This window comes from Telopea speciosissima, chromosome 4 (assembly GCF_018873765.1).
Source record: "Telopea speciosissima isolate NSW1024214 ecotype Mountain lineage chromosome 4, Tspe_v1, whole genome shotgun sequence".
NCBI classification, from domain to species: Eukaryota; Viridiplantae; Streptophyta; class Magnoliopsida; order Proteales; family Proteaceae; genus Telopea; species Telopea speciosissima.
This window is the reverse complement of record NC_057919.1, coordinates 46,088,833-46,110,630: the sequence shown is the minus strand read 5'-3', so window position 1 is coordinate 46,110,630 and position 21,798 is coordinate 46,088,833. Positions and strand designations below refer to the sequence as shown.

The following is a 21,798-nucleotide window of genomic DNA, read 5'->3' as shown; positions in this document are numbered from 1 at the left end:
ATCAGATAAAGATCACCTCATCGTAACTCTTCCCCAGAAGCCTTGCCCTCTCTTGTCTCTCCTGCTTCAGTCGCCTAAAAAGTCGCTGCTCTATTTGGTCACTGAGGATTGTTCTGGGTAAATCCTTTGCACCAAGAACAGCACTCTGTGGTAAGGGCTTACGCTCTCCCCTTTCAATCTCTTTTATGTAGCAATTAGGACAAGTGTATTCAGCTTGCCCCCCATCATTTCTTCGACCATTGAAAAGAGCACATATTTGATGTTGCCAAGCCTCACACTTATCACATTGAACCCACTACAAGAAAACACCCGAGGAACACGTCAGAGCATTTCTTTGCACCATCAGTCCATCACAGTGCAAGTAAATACCAACCCCCAACCCCCACTCCAAATAGAAGGAAAAGAAAAAGAAAAACAAAGTAAAGAGAAGAAACAAAGAACAAGGGTGTGGAACTCACCCACTCTTCAGTTTCTTCATCATTTCTTTTCTTCTCCAGCCTTGCCTTTGGAATAGTAGTCCCATCAACCTCAATGATGTCTCCACGAGGTTCATTGTAGCAAGGAATACAAAAGTAATGTCGTGTGTCACCAGTTCCCATGGTATAATACATGGCATTCCGCTTGATGCGTGCACCACATGGTGTGCAATATATAGGAGGAGGTTCAAACGTAAGTTTCTCCACTGCACACAGCTGACAAGAATTGTCACTCATTGAACGCTCCATTGCCTGGTTTTTTTCAGCCTTTGCTTTACTCTGTAAAAGCAGATAAAAATAAGATCATCCAAGCGGGTGAATACAACAGGAGAAAAAATTAACCAGCAATTTCCACAAGAAGGTAACATCAACATGCTGTCAACATTTTAATGTGAATCTTAAATATTGGTCTTGTAATATATTATGGAGTGAAATAACTGAGGCAGTAAAAAATAATATTCTCATTGCCCTTGTATTTTCGAAAAATAATGGATATCAATGTTTATCAAGGTGATAACAGCATTAAGACAATCTTCAATATTGGCCTGTACTTTTCTTGACATGAGTAATGTTTCTTGCACCTAACGAGGTGTGATAGTTGTCACGGCTTCTAGGCGATCATTGGAGGAGGGAAAATAGCAAGGCAACACCAACAAGGCACACCTAGGCGACAAAGAAGCCCTTCCAGCAACGGGCGTCTGGATGTCTAGGCAACGCCATGACAACTATGGACCATAGTACAAAAACTCATTTCGTCTCAGTCGAGATTTCGAGAATTTCGAGTATCTCTGTCGAGTCGAAACGAAATGCAACATTGAATGGAAAAAATACAATATTTCGAAATTTCTGGATTTCGGTGAAATTTTGGCCATCTTGTTTCAGAAATTTCGGAAATCTCGGTCATTTTGGCATTTTACACCCACTGAAAAAATACCATATTTCGCCGAAATTTCGACTTGGTATCTTTGAAATTTCGGTCAGACTGAAACACCATTTCGAACCTTGCTATGGATGAGTCAGTATGCTGTAATAGGCCAGGTGGGGGGAGAGGTACCAAAAGCATCTCATAAACATCCACATTTTTCTCTGCAAATGTAAGTGTTGGAGAAGGGAGCAACAAGAAAGGAGCATAGTTTCAGACCTCAGTTTTGAGCTAGGCAGTGACCTGGTTTGGAACTCAAATGCTTTCCATATTTCCATTGAAAGTGCTTGTCTCTGAAAAAAAAAATCTTGAGGCATTTTGGGTGGGCAAACCAGTGGGTGGAAGCTTAAACTAAAACTATGTAATATCGTCTTTCTCCTTTCCTATTTCATGACTACTACTCCTCTACCCTTCAGTTTTTTCCTTCATTTCCTATTTCCCCTGTTCTCCCTTCTTCAAATTTCGATTAATTTGAAATTTTTAATTCCACTGAGGTTCTGTTCAAGTTACATCAAAGCCAAACAAAACCTTAAATTTCTGAAAATTTTGCGAGAATTTAAAACCTTGGGGAAGTTCACTGGTGGGGGACGTTGCAGCACAAGTCTCTTGGATAAAGAATAAAACTGATGCAAGGACTATTTTGGATTAAACAAGAGATTATGGTAAGGATAGGTCACCAGTAGCATTAGACACGCGTGATCAATAAAATACAGAAGCTGATGGTGCAGCAAATAACTCAAGGTCAATCTGTTGATACCATCAACTAACAGACATCTTACCCATAACAAATTGCAGTTCCTCATTAAATTCAACATGCTAAAAGATATCATGACATCAAACTATGAGTTTGAATAAAGTGTTTCAAGGTTTGCATGGGCAATCAAATCCACTAGCAAGATCAGATTCTCGCACAGTGGATCAGCTGTTCGAACCTGGATCAGATTGAATCCCTTGATCCTCAGATTGAACTAATAGTTGTGCATTTCCAAAAAAAAAAACAAAAAAACCTTCGAAGGCATCTTTGGAAAATATGGCTCAGCAATAGAGAAAAAGTGAGGGTGAAATAAACTTCAACTCCGAGTAACAAAGGGAAACCGCTGGGAAGATTACACATCAAAATAGTGGTCCAGCCTCCCATTTAATTCCAATTTGGAACACTTCTTCACAGAAACTCAAAATGTAGAACAAAGATGTCCATGAAGACGATCATTAAATGGTTGACAATACACCTGCTAAAATGAGAACAATTGGACACGGGGAAAGGAACACATTGTGTGAGGTTTCAAATGCTAACCTGGCCAACCCATTGCCTGAGACCAATAATATGCTCCCGAATTTGCTCCGGAGTGAAAAGTTCAGTCAATGATACACCCTTTATTTTTGGCTTTCCTGATTTGGTTCCAGCAGCTTGTTCGGAAGGTAACGTCTCCTGCTTTCTTTCCTGCTTAGCCTGCTCAATCTCTTTCTCAACTTCCATGCTTTCTTGATTAGCAAGGTCAGCAAACTCATCAGGTCTCTCATTGTAGCTGTCATCTAAACCATCCTTCTTAATTTCACTGAAATTAGGACTTCTTTGACCAGAATTTACAAATGGTTCCGTCTTCACTTCTGTAACCTCAGATTTAACAGGCATAGACATGTCAACCTGTTGGCATACTTGGGTCAGAGCATTTTGGGGCGCAAGAGGTAGACTCATCGCAGACACCAAAAATAGTGAACTTTCACCCTTGGGCATAAGAATCGGCGAGTGATGCTCCAACTTTATGCGTTTCACTGAGGATTGTAGGTCTTCTGAAGTTTCAGCAGTTGAAAGAATAGTTTTTGAAGCCAGTTTAGCAGTGTCTCCAGTATCAAAGGATTTCCAAGACCCATTGATCTGATTAGGTAAACCACTGACAGATGAGAGACGAGTGTGAGCCTGACGATTCAATCGTAAAATATTCTTCACAGGAACACAAACAGGACACTCTGGCCCACGGCAACTTCTGAAATGTAGAAGCAATGCCTTGGAGGGTTGGCAGCGAGGATATGAACAATTATCAACATTGCAACTCACTATATGCCTGCACAACTTTTGTACAGTTACACAATTAACTTCTGGGCACTTTCCTTCTGGAGCTGAACATGCACGGGCATGATCCAAGAACAGCAACCATCTCTGCTGATTCCTCCATCGCCGTTCTGTTGCATTTCCAGGCCTACAGGATGCATCACTTAAAGTAGGGCGCACCATAGTATTTTTTGAAGCAGAGATTTGACCAGTGATAGATCCTTCTGAGGATAGATGAGGTCGTTGAGCTTCATCTTGTCCTCTTATTCGTTGATGGAATTCCTCCTGGACATTCTGGTCATGTGAAGAAAAATCTTTTACACGAGACTTTCCCTGTGATTGAGGATGCCACTGGCCCTGAAGTAAAGCTTCTGTTTGTGCTCCAGAAGGGATGCAACTAAAATGGTTTTGGGACTCCACCACCTGCTGATTTGGATGTAATAATTGTTGCATTTGAGGAGAATCCTGAGAAATTGATGAGCAGAAATCCTGTTGGCTAGATGGATGAGAAAGCAACTGAGCACATGTTATACGGTCATCAGTAGCATTATTCTGCTGAAATTGATTCCGTAACTCAGAAAGCTGGAATTGTTCATGAACCTGCGCATGCAGGATTTCATTATGGGATTCTGTTCCATGCTCCGAGGATACTTGACCACGTATATTTGATGCCAACTGAGACTGTCTGATACCATCATTTCTCATCGAAAGTTGCTGCTGTTGATGCTGCTGCTGCTGCTGCTGAAATTGTTGCTTTTGTCGATGTTGAAAAAATGGTTGTTGTTGAAGCTGATGAGGCTGTTGCTGAAACTTCTGCATCTGTTGATGGGACCGTAAAAAATTCTCTATACCTGATTGGTGAGATTGGAAATTCATCTTTGATGATTGATCAACATCTAGGGGTTTTTCATGTGAAGTCTGTTGTAATGCCTCCAAATTAACTTGAGAGGCATTTAAAGAACTGGGTTTTGATTGAGCCTGCAAGCTCGCTGGGTTTGGACTCTGGTTATTAATAGTAGGTCCAACAGACGTTCCAGGGCCATATAAGTTTCCTGACCCAGATAGATCAGCAGCATTCATGGTATAGACATCACCTCCAGATTGAATCATTTGATGGGACAAAGCTGTTGAACAGAAAGAAAAACATCCTATCAGGTTCTTGAGTAAATAGAAGTCCTAACACACACACACACACACACACACAGAGAAAGATACTATGCATCAATTGTTGCTGACGTTGTGGATCGAAGTGCTGATTTAAAGGCTTCGGTGAACTACCATATGGAGAGGCAACAGGAAAACCCTCAGATGCTGCAGGCCCATTCAGCAGTTGCATATTGTTACCCATCAAACCTAACCCGCCATTTGGAGCTCCATTTGAAAACCCATAGGACGAAGGTTTCTGCGGCAAGCCAGACCTCATATTAATGCCTATTTGTGATCCAAGGCTGTGCAATATACGGCTGTTTTGACCACCAATGTATTGCTTCTGCTGCAGGGGCTGTGACATCATTGTTGATTCAATACTGGAAAACCCAATACCATTATTAGAGGATTCAGAATTCATGGAGGACTGGGTATTAATCAATCCAGGTGTAGGAATCATTTGGCTTGCAATTCTTTGCACACCCATTGATGACATCATATTATTTCCACCAGAGCAAATTGAAATATTGGCAGGTGATTGCTGATATCCATTAGATAGGGATCCTGCAGTAGCAATTTCTGTTACTTGACCCAAAAAAACAAATTTAATGGTACTAGCTAATGAAACCAGAGATAAAATTACCATCAGATGGAATAAAGCTACCGCCATGAATGCCACCAACAGACCCATTGGCAGTGGTCAACAAGCTTCCTGTGTTTACAGTGTTTGGTGCTACTGAATTACAAGCATTGGGAGCAATTATGGAATTCTCCATCGAATTAACAGTTGCATTTGAGCTTCCACTACTTGGCATGCCAGGGGTTGGTATCATTGTACCAATGGATGAGGAAGATGAAATAAGATAGTGGTTGTGGCTACCGGCAGATGAGCGTCTGAGCAAAGCTTGTAAGCGATGCTCTAATGTATCCATGTTCATATATTCCTCCTAGTGATACAAAGAAGCATATAAATCAAGAAACTTAGCATAGAAAAACAGATATATGTAAATTCAAAATCAATGGTCACAATGACCAATAAGAAAGTGAAGACAATAAACCACGAATTCAAACAGTCTGCATACATCAGTAAACTTGTGTATGCAACTAAAAATAAGGGAAAGAAATATCCTAGCTATAACTCTACTCCCCCATCACCACCAACACCCCCCCCCCTCTCTCCCCAAAAAAAAAAGATAGGACCATAAATGAATGCATTCAAGGAACTAGGACTAGAAACAAGAAGGGAGGGAAGGCACCTAAGATTATCTAGCCATGTGCAGCAAAGACCAACAAATATATAGGTTTAAAGGATAAAAATAGTAAAAACTGGATGTGTTAAAAGCCACAAGGGAAGGTGATGTAGATCAAAGCATGAAGAGGGAAAGGACAAAGAATTGAACTGTGTTAAAAATACAAGCCACAAGGGAAGGTGATGTAGATCGAAGCGCGAAGAGGGAAAAGACACAATTGAATTCAGGAAAATTTACTGTTCATGAGTTACTCTTCACGTGAACAATACACAAATTACAGTTCACGAGAACAGGGGTGTGGGCCCCATATGAACAGCTGGTGAGAAGATTAGCTACTGGATGTTGGTGGAATATTCTATTAGAAACTGCTATTTAGTTTCTTAGTTATTAAGTCTATAGCTACAAGTAGATTCTATTTTTCTTTCTTTCTATGTTAGTATCCATATTTGTTTAGAAGGCTGGATTCTATAAAGCCTTACTAGTTTTTATTTTCAGTTTTTAGAAGGTAGACTTTCCGTTTTATGTAATTGCTTGGGGAACAAGCTACTAGTTTCTTCCTTTGCTGTAATTTTTTATTTTTAGAAAGTTTCAACAAAATAATGTGATGGACCTACTTGCCCTCTGACACGATTTAATGAATTAAAGAAATTTTGCTTTGTGCAAGAGAAACCTATGAGATGCGGTGAGATGAGAGGCCTATGAGATGCCCTAGTATGAGAGAGATTATCTATCTTCTTCTTCCCCTTCTTATTCCAACCGATACACTCTCTGGTTTACATGTTCTGAATCTGTTATCTGCACATCTGAGACAAACCGAGATCTACAAGCTGCTACAGAGATTCCATCGATTCAACTGAAGAGTGTCTGTTGTACTTAGGGATGTAAACGGATATTCGAAAATCAGTATTCGATCCGCGTTCGTATCCGTTTAGGAGAATCCGAATCCGTCCGAATCTAATCGGATACGAATATGATTATCCCCCTATCCGACCGATTATTATCCGATTCGTTTAGCAATCCGACGGTAATAAAATATCTAAAATATATCTTTGTGTTCGTCTATCCTTTTAAGTTACCTTATTGGATTTTGTTATCTTATTTTTATAAATTTATAAGTTAAGATAATGTGATTCTTTTTCTAGATTTGCTATTGGTTTATATATATTATTTTATGCAATGTGATACATGGAATCACATATCTATTAAAATAAATACAAGATAAAACCAAAAGTAAAAAACATAAGAAAATCAAAGACTAAGAAGAGTTGAAGAAACAGTAGTTGCTGAACTCTCAAGTCTCAACCCTAACCCTCATCATAAAAACGGTAAAGATGTCAACTGATAGTCGAAAATTCGTATTCGATCCGTGTCATATCCTTTTAGGAGAATCTGTATTAAAAAAATCACAATCCAGAAATTATCCGAATCTGTCCGAAAACCAATAGGATATTATCCAAATGTGTCCGAATATGATCGGATATGAATATGATAATGCCACTATCCGATCAAATTCGATCCATTTACATCCCTAGTTGTACTGCTGCAATGCTGACTGAAGAGAACAATATTCCTCCTAGTGATTCTGGTTTCTGAAGGTTTTCTGCTGAAACATTAAAAGACCATCGATCTCCCTGTTTAGCCATCAGTTGCTGCCCATGTTTTGAAGGACCAAGCAACATCTCAGACCTTCCCTTTGCTGGAGATTTCAAGGTGTTAACAAAACAGAAATATATGAATGGCTTGAATGATCAATGTGATCTCCAAGCATCTTTATTTATAATCTTTCAAAGAGGGGCAGAATTACAAGAACACCCCCACATAGCAGACTATACTACCTATGGGGAAAAAGACATAAAAATACCCTTATTAGGTTACATAACTCAACACTCCCCCTCAAGTTGGTGCATAGATATTGTACATGCCCAACTTGACTAAACTAGGATGAACATCTTGATGCAGAGAAGTCACATAATGGGCTTATTTTATTGGAAACGAGTCTTTGGTGGGGTTATGCATACATTGGGCCTTTGATTCCATGTGTTTTCTTTGTAATGTGCCAATTTAATGGGCCTCAAATGTGGGTACAAGGAAGGCATACGGGCTTAGTCTTAGTAGTAGCTTATTTTCATCTTTCTTAGGCATATTTACAAGTCTTTTCCTATTCCTAGGCTGTTAGTTAAGTCTTTTAATTTTTCTAAGTATTAGTCTAGAGTAGTCTAGTGTTAATCTTTTCATATTCCTAGATTCATGAATTATGTCTTTAATGTTTTATTGGTTTTAATTTCTAGGTCTTGGGGGTAGTTTTCCATGTCTAGAATTTGGTATCTATGTATGGGGAATTCCAAAGGGGCTTTGGAATTCTAAGGCTACGTTTGGTAAATGTTTGAACGGCATTCAGAACAGTTTTTCCGTTCTTTGAGAACAAAAAAACATGAATTTACATTTGGCTTGACGGTTCGTTTTTCTGGTCTTTTAGAACGGACCAGAGGGAATCATCACTCAAAGAACGTTCTTTACAGACCGTCTCAGAGACGGTCTGTAAAGAACGAAAACGACTTGAAGGTGAAAAATCAAGGAGAACCCGTGATTTTTCGAGGAGAGCCCGTGAGAAGACTGGTTGTTCGAGATTGGGTTTCAGGTAGGAACCTCATATTCTATTTTCTTCTTCGTCATCCCACATCGTCGTCTTCTTCTTCTTCAGACCTGCGAATCAAGGTTTATCGTTATTGTCTTCTATCTTCTTCTTAGGGTTCATCTTCTTCCGACTACCTTCTTCATCTTCTATCTTCTCTCTTGATATCGTCAGCCATCTACAATTATTTTCCGTTAGAGAATCTATTGAAGCCCTAGAATTATTAATCCCCTTTTCTAACATTTTGTTTGATTGCAGGTTCTTTTCATCGTCTCGTTGCATACGAAATAGTCGAATAGGGCTGATTTGCATGTAAGAGATTAAAAAAAATCTGACGCAGAATTTGAGGGAGGTGAAGTGTCTATACGTTCGGATTTTATTTCTTGAATTTTTGTTTCCTTCATGTTTTCATCTGAATTTCTTAGGTTTTATTTCGATTTTACTCTAATAAGCTCTGATCGTCTTTGTCTATGTTCAGAGTTCAGATATTTGGGTGATTACGGGTTGAATTCGAAGCTATTGAATCTAGTTCAGGTGTGCTTGTGTTTTAGCTTATTTATTTCTTCTTGCTTTTGCCACAGGCAATGTTTTGATTTAGGAGAGATAGGAGAAGGATTTGTCTATGTTCAGAGTTCAGATATTTGGGTGATTACGGGTTGAATTCGAAGCTATCGAATCTAGTTCAGGTGTGCTTGTGTTTTAGCTTATTTATTTCTTCTTGCTTTTTCCACCAACAATGTTTTGATTTAGGAGAGATAGGAGAAGGATTTGGAAGAAATCTAAGTTAGTAGATCAAAGGGGTGAACTTTTCGGTATGGAAAGTGAGGGTTGCTTTGAATTTTTTAATGCATCTGTAGTGTTTAATTCATTGTTAAATAGCACTGATGGCCGATGGGTATAGAAAATTAATGTGGCATTATATGGATTAATGTGGGTTTGTGACCACCCTATTCTCGTGATCTGCTATTCTCTTGGACACTGAAATAGAGATTCATATGAAAGGGAAAACCAGTAGATAGATCGGAGATGATTATGTTTTTCATGTCTCCCCAAATAATCATATGTGAGATAATGTTGAAATTCTCCTTTCCAATGGTAGGAAATTGCATAGTACTAAAACTCGCGAAATTTCGGTCGAGATATCGAATATTTCAAGTATCTCGACCTGTCCGAAATGAAACGCAAGTCCGATATGAAAAAATGCAATATTTCGGAAATTTCGGTGAAATTTCGAAAATCTCGGTAATTTCGGTCATCTCGTTTCGAAAATTTCAGAAATCTCGGACATTTTTGGCATTTTACACCCACAGAAAAATACCATATTTCGACTGAGATTTCGACGAAATTTCGGTATCTCGGAAATTTCGGTCAAGCCGAAACACCGAAACGAAACGAGATTTAGTACCATGGGAAATTGCAGTACTGGAACTGATACTTTGATGCAATATGGAGTGCATGAACAGGATCCAACTGTTAGGATAATTAAGTCTTCTGGGTTTTGACATTTAAGTTAGAGATACATTGAGCTACAGAGCATTGCTAGTATGGTAGGAAATTGCACAGAGGAACTGATTCTTTTGAAGCCCTAGTGAGAAATTTTCGATGTGGAACCAACCCATTGAGAACTGCTTTGTAATGGTTAACATGTTACATTGTAGGTACTTTTTTTTTTTTTGGTAAGACCATTGTAGGTAATTAGTATGTCTTGATTGGGTGGAAAAAGAATCCTCTCTGTTTGTGGTTATTTGTTTTCTACTAAATCTTGTTAGAATGACACCTTTGGCATTTTGGGGTTTAATATTTGTGTGTTAGGATTTCAATCTAGTCAATCATGTATTATTTTTTTTATTATCTTTGTGTCGTTAAATTGTAATTATTGTCCTAGTTTGGGTCATATATAAGGTTACGTGAGCACAATCATGGATAGCCACCTCAAACATGAGGGACCTCTTTGCTGATTTATTTTCCCCCCCAACCCCCTGAATAGAAGGTGCTAATCCCAATCCCTTCTTTTCACCCTTACCTTTCAACTGTTTTACCTTATCAATATCGCCTTAATTACCCATTAACCTTTTAGTTTCAAAGGTCTGAGACCTGAGGCGTGCAGTTGGCAAGTGGTGGAGATCTCTAGCATCAAAGCATGGAATCTGGCTTTGGGTTTGGGATAGAGTAGCCAATTGCACCCCACTCTTATTGGTTTTTCAGCATACTTTGGGGTTTAGTCTGTTGGACCAAAAGGGCAACGACTTGAGTTTCAGCCCATTATAACCACTAGTTTGTGAGCTACAGAAAATTTCCTATTAGTCTTAGATTTGCCAATTTGATTTACTCCCTCAGGAATTTAGCCATAAATCCATTCACATTTAAGGGTGAATCATATACAAGCTCTTTCTGCTTTCTTCTTAAGCTCAGTAAATTGATGCACTACAGACAAATAACTCATGATATGAAGTATAGAGGATAAAGTACAGTTTCAGAAAATTAATAGATTGAGCTACAGAGTACACTATTAGAGAGTCACAGACCAAGCTAGCAACCATTACATCTTCAGTTCAGTCTGAGTATGATCAGTACTTTTTCCATGATTAGATTCCAATACAGTGCTACTGTTGCGAATGGGCGTATGCAAGGGTTCATGTTTGATTTGGTTAAGTCCCAGTTCAGATCGACTACTGTTGTATGCTTCTTTGATCTGTTGTGTGCTTAGAACCTACTTTTTCCATTATTAGATTCCAATACAGTGCTACTGTTGCAAATGGGCGTATGCAAGGGTTAATGTTTGATTTGGTTAAGTCCCAGTTAAGATCGACTACTGTTGTGTGCTTCTTTGATCTGTTGTGTGCTTAGAACCTAAAGCCAAATTCATCTGTTGAGTGCTTCTTTCCCTGGATCATCTTAGCAGCTGAAATACCCTTTTGTCTCTACTGATTGAATACTACTTGATGGGTCTTTAGCTCAAATTGGTAGAGCACTTGGAACATGAGCAATGCTCATGTTCCAAGGGGATGGTGTTTCGAATCCACCAAGGCCCTTTTTTATTCAAATGTTCATAGCATAGTCAGTTATGGCACTAATCCACACAAGAACCCAATTTTTAATGGCATCTTTGAAGTTTTAACATATTTCTATAATTATTTTGTTGGTGTTAATGAGATATTTTAATTTTATGCTAAGGTTGGTAACAGAGAAAATGATTTTACAAGTATTTTTTGGTATAATTTAGAAGGAAATGGCATTATTGTAATTAAAGTCAAATTTGGAAGAACAGGTTTTACAAACACCATTTTTGTTCTGAACATGTTCTTAAGACCGTTACCAAACGGTCATTTTTTATCACAGAACGCCGTTCCAGACCAAAAATGCTAAAGAACATTTCTAGTCAAGAATGGGTGTTCTTTGTTCAGACATTTACCAAACATAGCCTAAGAGTCTACTTTAATGCTAATTGATGAACTCAAGGCTTTTAAAGCCTCCCCCACTCCTATATAATGCAAACCATGGGCTGGCACCCAATGAATTTTTACAGCAAACAATCTGAATATTTTCTTGTGTGACTCAAGTGGGCTTAGGTGAGATTCCTACAACGGGTCTAGGTGGGACTCCTATGGCTGGGCAACTAGTGGGACTCTAGCTTGCCAAAGTTATCCTACTATCTTCAACATTCATCATTCATCATCCATCACCATTTGCACCACTACCACCTTCATCATTCAAACACCAACACAACAGGATCAGAACTAAACCAAATCTGACCCAAGCTGTCCAACACCTACCCCTATTCTGTTCTAGATTCGATCTTGGCTTGCTTACCCTCCTGGGCTTGCATCACATCTTTCCACTTAGCCCTTTGGTGAAGACATCAGCAAGTTGATCACCAGACTTCACAAAAGGTATACAAATCTGCCCACTCTCTAACTTCTCCTTAATGAAGTTTCTGTCAATCTCCACATGCTTGGTACGGTCATGCTGCATTGGATTGTGAACAATGCTGATTGCTGCTTTGTTGTCACAATACAACATTATTGGAAGATGAACAGAACCAGTAATATCTTGGAGTAAACTCTGAAGCCACAATAGCTCACATATGTCCTGGGACATAGCATGGAACTCAGCTTAGCACTGGATCTTGCCACCACATTTTGCTTTTTACTATACCACGTGACAAGATTACCTCCTACAAATGTACAATAACCTGAAGTGGATTTCCTGTCAGGATCACCACCCCAGTCAGCATCGGTGTAAGCCTCAATACGAAGATGATCATGCGGAGACAGGATCATGCGGAGACAGGAGAATCCCTTTTCCTGGAGTTGACTTCAAGTGAGGTATAATACGAAGGACAACAACCATATGAGTGGAGTAGAGATCATACATGAACAGATTGACCAAGCTTACTGCAAATGTAATATCCGGTCTAGTATGGGAGAGATAAATCAATTTTTCCACTAATCGCTGATATCGACCCTTATCAACTGGATCACCATCCTTCTCTTGTAGACGAGTAGTAGCCTCCAAAGGAGTGTCACAAGGGTGACAATCTAACAAACCAGTCTCTGAGAGTAGGTCTAGAACATACTTCCTTTGGCAAAGAAAAATGCCTTTGGGAGAACGGGCAACTTCAATCCCAAGGAAATACCTGAGTTGTCCTAGATCTTTTATTTCAAATTCTCGTCCCAAGAAAGTCTTCAGGTGAGAAACTCCATCTACATCATTACCAGTCACAACTATGTCATCGACATATACTATAAGAAGAGTGACCTTATCTCCATTTCGCTTAATGAACAAGGTGTGATCAGCATTGCTCTGTTTGTATCCTACAGAGATCATTGTTTTATGGAACCTGCCAAACCAAGCCCAAGGATATTGTTTCAGCCCATATAATGCCTGCTTCAGCCTGCAAACCTTCCCATGAGTCTTGTCACAAGAAAAACCTCATCTTCCAGCTTTTCATGAAGGAATGCATTTTTTACATCCAATTGCTGCAAATCTCAACCTAGATTGACAGCATATGATAGCAAAACCCGAACAATATTCAACTTTGCAGCTGGGGCAAACGTCTCCTGATAGCATAGTACTAATCTCATTTCGTTTTGGTGTTTCGGTCTGACCGAAATTTTCCGAGATACCGAAATTTCGTCGAAATATGGTATTTTTTCTGTGGGTGTAAAATGCCAAAATGACCGAGATTTCCGAAACGAGATGACCGAAATTTCCGAAATATTCGAAATATTGCATTTTTCAATTCGATGTTGCATTTCGTTTCGACTCAACCGAGATACTCGAAATCTCGACCGAGACGAAACGAGTTTTAGTACTATGCCTGATAGTTGATCCCATAGGTCTGAGTAAACCCCTTGGCCACAAGTCTAGCCTTATATCTGTCCACTATTCCATCCGGCTTTTGCTTGACAACAAACACCCATTTACAACCGACTGGTTTCTTGCTCGGAGGAAGAACCACTAGCTCCCACGCTTCATTTTTGGATAAGGCCGTCATCTCTTCCATCATGGATGCTTTCCACTTTGGATCTGCAATCGCCTCATGCCATTTCTGAGGAATAGAAACAAAGGAAAGAGAGGATACAAATGCACGATAGGAAGGACACAAAGCATCATAGGAAACAACATTGGAGATGGGATGTTGGGTACAATACCTAATGCCTTTACGAACAGCAATAGGTAAATCAATAGAAGGATCCTTACCAAATGATGTAGCAAGGTTTAGATCTAGATCAAGTTCTGACAATTGGAGAAGTGGTATGGTGGTGGTGGTCTTAACTTGCTCTTTGTGCTTCCGGATATAGCTTTATCAATAGGAATCTGACTCACATGTCTACGCTCCCCCTGAATAGGAATCACGGTAGGAACTGAAGTTGAAGGCTTTAAAGAAGGCTCCCCTTGAATAGGAGTCAGAAGGATAGTAGACACCTCTTTAAAACCTGGATCATGCTCCCCCTGAAGAGGTGGTTGAGAATAATATGCTAAGGATTCATCGAAGATAATATCCATAGTTACCAGAGTACGCCGAGTGGGCAGGTGATAGCACTTGAACCTTTCTGAGTGGCAGAGTACCCCAAACAAATACACCGGATGCTTCGAGGATCGAGCTTGCCATAAGGATGATGGTTGCGAGCATAACAAACAGAACCAAAAATTTTTGGGGGAACCACAAAAGAAGAGGAACCCTGGAGAATGTCAATAGGGGCACGGCCATTAAGCACACGGGTAGGCATTCGGTTCATCAGGTAGGCAGCAGTAAGTATAGAATTACTCCAATATTGAGAAGGGAACCTGCCGTGCAAACATAATGGCCCAAGCCATTTCCAGGAGATGTCGATTTTTCCTTTTAGCCACTCCATTCTAGGCCGGAATATCGACACAGCTGGTCTGATGAAGAATGCCATTTTCAGCTAAAATAATGTTGGAACTGACCCTCCATGTATTCCCTGCCATTATAACTCCGCAGAATTTTTAAGGTGGCATTGAATTGGGTCTAAACCATACGATGAAATAGCCAAAAACTGTGAAAAAATTCACTCATGTGTTGCATCATGTACACCCAGGTAGTACGAGTATAACAATCTATAAATGAGACAAACCATCTATAACCAAAAATAGAAGCATGACGGGCAGGGCCCCAAACATCAAAATGAACTAAAGCAAAGGGAGAAACACTTCTTTGATTTAATGGAGAATAACTGGAATGAGTCTATTTAACCAAAACACAGGCCTCACATAAAACCTCATCCGTTGCACAATCTTTAACCAATTGGAGAAATAAAAAAGCTAAAGTTCTAAGTGGAGGGTGACCAAGCCGGCAATGCCATAGATGGAGATCGGGAGAAGTGGCTGAATGTAACTGATGAGCTGAAGAAGCTGATGGAAGAGGAGGCTGACCCATGTCGAGTAAGTAGAGACCACCATGTTCTTTACCACCCCCAATTGTGTACCCTGGCACCAGATCCTATATGACACAATGAGAGGGAAAGAAAGTTATTTTGCAGTTCAAACCTTTGGTCAGACCACTAATTGAAAGAAGATTAGTAGAAAAGGAGGGAACATGCAAAACAAAATTTAAGGGTAGGAGAGCAGCGAATGGACCCCTTTCCAGTGATAGGAGAAAGGAAGCCATTAGCTACCCAAACACTATCTTTTCTAGAAGACAGAGAATATTGGTGAAACACATTGGGGGAACCAATCATGTGGTCAGTAGTACCGGAATCCATAATCGAAGGATTGGAGACAGCCGATGCACAATGACTACCGACTGGAATACCTGAAGTAAAGTGAAAACCAAAAGAGGCAAAAGGTACAGATGCCGTAGTAGGTGTAGTGGAAGAGGACTGTAGCATGCGATGGAAAGCCAGGAGTTCATCCTAAGTAAGCCCAATGTCGGTAGAAGGGACAGCAGCAATAACAGCAGGAGATTCAGTAAGATGGGCCTTGAGTTTGGACTTCACATGGCCCCGTTTTGCCTCAAAATCAGGAGGCTTCCCATGTAACATCCAGCATTGAGCCTTAGTGTGATAGGGTTTGTTGCAGTGTTCACAGTTGACAGGCTCTTTGGAGGCAGCAGTACCACCATCAATAATGGTAATAGAAGTAGGGCTGGAAGTAGCTTGTAAGGCAGAGCAATCAACAGTAGAGGAATGCAACATAGCAGCCCGATGAGTCTCCTCAGTATGAACCAAAGCAAAGGACTGCTCTAGTATAGGAAAGGGAGACCGGCTAAGAACCTGTACTTGAATAGGGTCATACTCCACATTCAGACCTGCCAAAAAGTCATAGACATGGATTTTGTGGACGTGTTTGCGATAGGCAGCAGTATTAGTAGAGGGCTGATAATCGGAGTAATTGTCCAACTGTTGCCATAAGTTTTTGAGGGCAGCATAGTAGGTGGAGACGGACAGCTCCTTCTGAGTAGTGTCATGAACCTTCTTGCGAATCTCATACACTTGAGCATCATTCCTGACCCGCCCATAAGTCTCTTTGGCAGCACTCCAGATTTGATGGGCTGTTTCCAGTAGCAAACAGCTGCCGGATATGTCTGGTTGCATAGAGTGGATCAAATAGGACATCACTATAGCATCATGAGACATCCACCTATCTTGTAGAGAACATAGTTGTCACGGTGTCATGGCGATCCAAGTCGGTGGAGGGGTGTCTGATCAATATATCGACACGTCACCCGCCATGGCAATCATGTCGACCATGTTTTATTTTTTATTTTCTCTATTTTTAATGTTTTAATAGATGTATACTCAAGCCATGTTTTATTTTTTCTCTATTGTTTCTCAAGTTTTAAGGATGGCAATCTTGTAATTAAGCAGAATCTAAGAAAGGGCATAAAAGGGTTTTGATTTAATGACTAAGGGTACACTTGGGGGGATGTGTAAAGTACGGACAAAGGGAAATAAAAAAAGAGAAGAGTACTTTAGGAAAAAGATAAAAATAAGGGTTTGTAATAACCCACAATCAGATTATGGTTGTCTTCAACCTTATGACTTCAGCCTGGGACGGAAAACAGCGCAGTACGAAGGAGACAACTCCTTCAACTCTTCTCGGTCCAGTCTAAATCTTCAAGCGAAGCATCGCCACATCATGTTCTATCAATTCCAGCAAGAACTCATCACAGAAATCAACTAAACAAGGAGTATTTAATCCCTGGAATCAGATCGGGCGACTTCTTAGTTGCAAGAAATCTTCAAAGGTTTGAATCTCAGGGCAAGGAAAGCTTTTGGGTGCGAACCTCTCAGGTAAGGATCGCCCTAGGGTGGTGATTCAATGCACCAAAACTCAAGCCCAATCGACTCTCTCTCAAAGGGTTCAAAACAATTCTATTGAGGGTTGCAGTCCCCGCCCAACAGAGAGAACATCAATGGCAAAAGAAAATGAAATCGAAGAGGGAAAGAGAGACAAGACGTCATGGCGTAGGTCGATATGCATGCTTCCCCAACGCCAGGACGCCATGACAACTATGATAGAGAACCAGGTTCAGCCAGCATGGGGTTAGTCCCAAGAATATGGCCAGTAAACCCACGACCAGCAATGGTCAAATATGTAGACTCAGACCAAATGAGATAATTAGCGCCATCGAGCTTAATAGGAGCAGCAAGGGGAAGAAAATCTGTCCGGGTCTGTCCATAAATCCCAGAAGTAGCAGACGAAGAATCGGAGCCTCATGCTTGCAGCCAACTAAACACTCTAAGTAGTAATGAAAGATGCAGGCAGCCAAGAAGAAAAAAATGGAATCGATAGTACTCCTGAGGCTGAAATCTAGGTCGAGTGGCCTCCTTGATGGTAGTAAACTCCTCTGAAAAAAAGAGCAACAGCAAGCAGCCCTAACCCAAAAATCGAAGTATGTCAGGGTTTTGAAAAACCCTGAAAGTGGAGATCGATTGGGGTTAGGGGTCTTCAAAAACTGGAGAGGTGGATAGGTGCTGGTTATGGTTGCAAATGAAGCTCCAACAAGGGAAGATCAACCGAAAAAAGTAGTAGAGGTTTGATCTGCAAAAAAAATTGAGAACTCCAAGATCACATGGAAGGGGGCAGCACCTATCGAGTAGAAGCATGGATTAGGTCATGGAAAAAAAAGAGGTAGGTGTGAGGGCAGCAACTAGATCATATGATCACCTCATTAGTGCTGCCCTAAGGGGAAGGATGAGAACCAAGAAGAAAAGGAGAGAAGAGATCGAGGGAAAGAAAGAGAAGGGAAAAAACGATGGGAGGGTAGTGGGTTTTGAAAACTTAGATCAGAGTAAAATTTGGCTCTGATGCCATGTTAACAAAACAGAAATTTATGAATGGCTTGAATGATCAATGTGATCTCCAAGCATCTTTATTTATAATCTTTCAAAGAGAGGCAGAATTACAAGAACACCCCCACATAGCCGACTATACTAGCTATGGGGAAAAAGCCCAAAAAATAAATAAATAAATAAAATACCCAAAATACCCTTATCGGGTTACATAATTCAACACAAGGACATCAAATGGTCTGACGCATAATACTTTTTTTTTTTTTTGGGACAGAGACGCATAATACTTGATTTTGTTACTAATTCTGTCCTCTTGTTTCTACTTTGGTTTTATGTTGATAATACCACATCAGGCCAGCAGTTGAACCTGAGATTTGGTGGACTTGATCACCTCAATAGGACCTAAACTCAATGGGAGTTTGAGGCCCATCAACTGGTTAATTGTTGGTATTCTGTTTATGTTCAAATTTCAGGGTTTTAACCCCAGTTAATGCCCTCCATGCAATAGGCCTTGTTAGGCTGCTGTTTAGTTCCTTCTGTGGCTGTGGTTTTTTTAAACCTTTGCTAAGTATTGTTAAGGGTTGTTAGGTGTGGCTACCCTATTGTTTACTTACTGATGGCAGCTGTTACATATACTGTTGCTGAGAGTGATATTTGTGACTGAACTGGTTGTATCTAAGATCCTATTCTGGGGTCAAGTCACTTGTGACTTAGCTCTACATTAGAAGGCCAAAAAGTTACTTCGGTTGATGCAGATTTATCACCAAATTGGGCTTCTTTGCTTAGGAATAAGTCTAGGATTGGATTATATACATGTTGGGCCTTTGATCCCGTGGATTTTCGATGTAATAGGGCACTTTTATGGGCCTAAAATATGGGTAATTAGGTTGCATACGGGATTAGCTATTTTAGTTCCATACTTAGGTTTATTTTGAAGTTTTTGTTCATAAATTGAACCAGTTCAACCAATGGTTCAATTTAAGTGCTTTTAGTAGTTTTCTTGTAAGTGTTTAGTGGGGCTGGGTCAAGGCTTTGTTTTTTAGTCTATTTCAGTTTCCTAGTAAGTTTAAGTTACCTAATAGGTTAAGGATTGGGTTAGGCCTTTCCTTTTTAAAGTAGGAGTCTATTTTTTAGTCTTTTATATAAGGTTGTAAGGGGGACAAGTATTGAACACAAATTTTGATATTAATGAAAAGCTTTTTGCTGCTCTTCTTCACCATTGAAGATTTTTGTCTTGTGTTTGATCAAGGCTGGTGGGATTAGTGTTTGATTCAATCGACACCTTGCAGTGTGAAGCCCGGGTGGTTCGTTCAAGCTCCCTTTGTTCTTTTGAAGCCTTACTTTCAAGTTCAATTCAAGTTTTGATTTTATTCAAGGTCTACAATGAAACAAGCAGCTGCCAAGGATTTCTGCAACAACAATGAGTTTGAATCATCCCATCCCCTAGAATTCTTCTTCCAATCCTCCCTTTGTTCTTTTGAAGCCCTACTTTCAAGTTCAATTCAAGTTTTGATTTTATTCAAGGTCTACAATGAAACAAGCAGCTGCCAAGGATTTCTGCAACAACAATGAGTTTGAATCATCCCATCCCCTACAATTCTTCTTCTAATCCTCTCACAGCCCAAACCCTAAGATTCCCCCTTTTATTTTCAATTTTCTCAATACCTAAATTCGGCCCAGACCAACCCAGCCAGCCAAATCACACCAAACTTTGATTGAATTCTCCTCTCATACTAGGTAAAACTCGATTCAAGTTGCTCCCTCATCTGACCATCATAAACCCTAAAAATCCATCTTTTCCTCTTTTACAAAACCCGAAACCCTAACCTTGCTGCTGATTCTAATTAGGCCTAGACCTGTTAAAACTTAACAAGACCTTCACTGAAAGACTCCCTTACATCAACTTAGCATAACCCTACCATCAAACCCTAGGTCTCATTAAACCCTAACCCTAATTTAACCAAAAACACCTATTTTGACCTATTCGAACTACCCTGTTCATGGCAGATCCTGGTTATTGGCTTCTAGTTGGTTTCCTACCAATCTAGAACTACATTAGTTGAGTACTGGGAAAGATCTAGTTGTCAATAATTTAATAGCATATATGGCTTCCAAATCAATGGAGTGTGTTGACAGAATAGGATTCATGCAGGTTGCAGCATTACTTACCGAGTAGTGAGAATAGAAAAGCAACTAAAGAACCAAGAAAAGTAAAATAAAATAAGCTAAAGCAGTAGGCCACACAGCTTAGATCAGCCTAAACCAATGATTCAAATCAAACCTTTGAGGTGGCAGTCTTAAACAGACATTCTTCCAAGCGTTTTACAATATCCGGTATCCTTGACTGCATTTCATGAGATGTCGGTTGTCGCTGCTGGAAAAGATGATAGCTGCATGAGGGAGGAATGGAAGAAATGAAAAAGGGTGATTAGTAAAGCATACAAACAAAAGTTACTAGGGAAACAAAAATGCTTATAGTAGTAAAAGCTCAGATAAATAAAAAGTATTAAATAAGATTATATATCACGATAAATTCATAATAGAGGTCTTACAGGATAAAACAAAATTAGAGGACAAGAAGTAATAGGAATAGGGTTGAGGAGCTAGACATGGAACTGCCAAATTTTCAGAAAAAACACAGAATTCAGCAATGTAAAATAGTCAAACAAATTTTGACACCCGCATTCTGTGTCCACTCTCATTTTTTTAATGCATTGTACCAATATCAATAAATTCGCAGTCACATAGGAAATATTTAAATGCAATAACAAGACTCATGTGACAAAATAAGATCCTCATCTCCAACTGATTTGGACACCACAGGGGAATGAAAAAGAATTTAAAACTTACATTCTCTCCCGCATATATTTGCGCACCATGGCAAACTCAGGATCCATATTGCATGTACTACGAAAACTACCTAAGCTTTGTGTCTGTGAAGGTAGAGAATTTCCATTTGGCTGAGGTAGACCAGACATCTGGGAACCAGCTTGATTTGGTACCTGCCCTGAAATCTGTCCCGACATATGTGCCTGCACATGCATCTTTTCTGCGCACGCTTTAAATACCAAGTACTCCCAACACTTAGAATTTCACAATTCGACCACTTGGAACTCGAACACCAACCAAGACTTGTAAAGCCACCAAAATGGAGATAAAACAAAAGGGCTGAAACCAAATCAATGAAGCTAAAGGCCTCATTTTAGATCACCGACAGCCCTTCAATGATGTCCGCATTAACTGATGAATCTGGGGTGCCTCCAACTCAAAGAATTTGTAACTAATCAGGAGTCGAACTGTGCTGGAAGCATACAGAAAATTGAAGTCAATATTTTAGCCTTTTTACCAGAAAAGGTCAATGCATTATCAAACCATTAGAAGCATACAATTTCATGGAGACTCATCTACCCAGAAAAAAAGTCATGGACAGCACAGTCACAGTCATAACCAACATGAGAGAAGGAGAGAGAGAGTTACAAAAACTCAGAATACGAGACAGAGCCGTTAAATTTGGGTCAAGCAACTGAGGAACTTAATCCTATAAAGCTGAAACAAAATAGGACT

General features: G+C 39.9%; 1 protein-coding gene across 4 annotated transcripts in view; it reads right to left on the bottom strand.

Annotated features, from left to right (window-relative positions):
* LOC122657996 (histone acetyltransferase HAC1-like) overlaps positions 1–21,537 on the bottom strand; it is a 47,873-nt gene extending 26,336 nt beyond the window's left edge. The window contains exons 1-8 of one of the 4 annotated variants that reach the window (XM_043852832.1): positions 21,085–21,537; positions 20,516–20,624; positions 5,238–5,541; positions 4,664–5,158; positions 4,049–4,572; positions 2,693–3,937; positions 459–755; positions 17–295 (exon numbers count right to left, since the gene is read on the bottom strand). In XM_043852832.1, coding sequence (XP_043708767.1) covers positions 17–295; positions 459–755; positions 2,693–3,937; positions 4,049–4,572; positions 4,664–5,158; positions 5,238–5,541; positions 20,516–20,624; positions 21,085–21,278 — 3,447 coding nt within the window. In that variant the 5' untranslated portion in view covers positions 21,279–21,537. Of the gene's footprint in view, positions 1–16; positions 296–458; positions 756–2,692; positions 4,573–4,663; positions 5,159–5,237; positions 5,542–20,515; positions 20,625–21,084 lie in introns of all 4 variants that reach the window. The other 3 variants (XM_043852829.1, XM_043852830.1, XM_043852831.1) reach the window with 3 other exon arrangements.
* Positions 21,538–21,798: the final 261 nt, after the last annotated feature.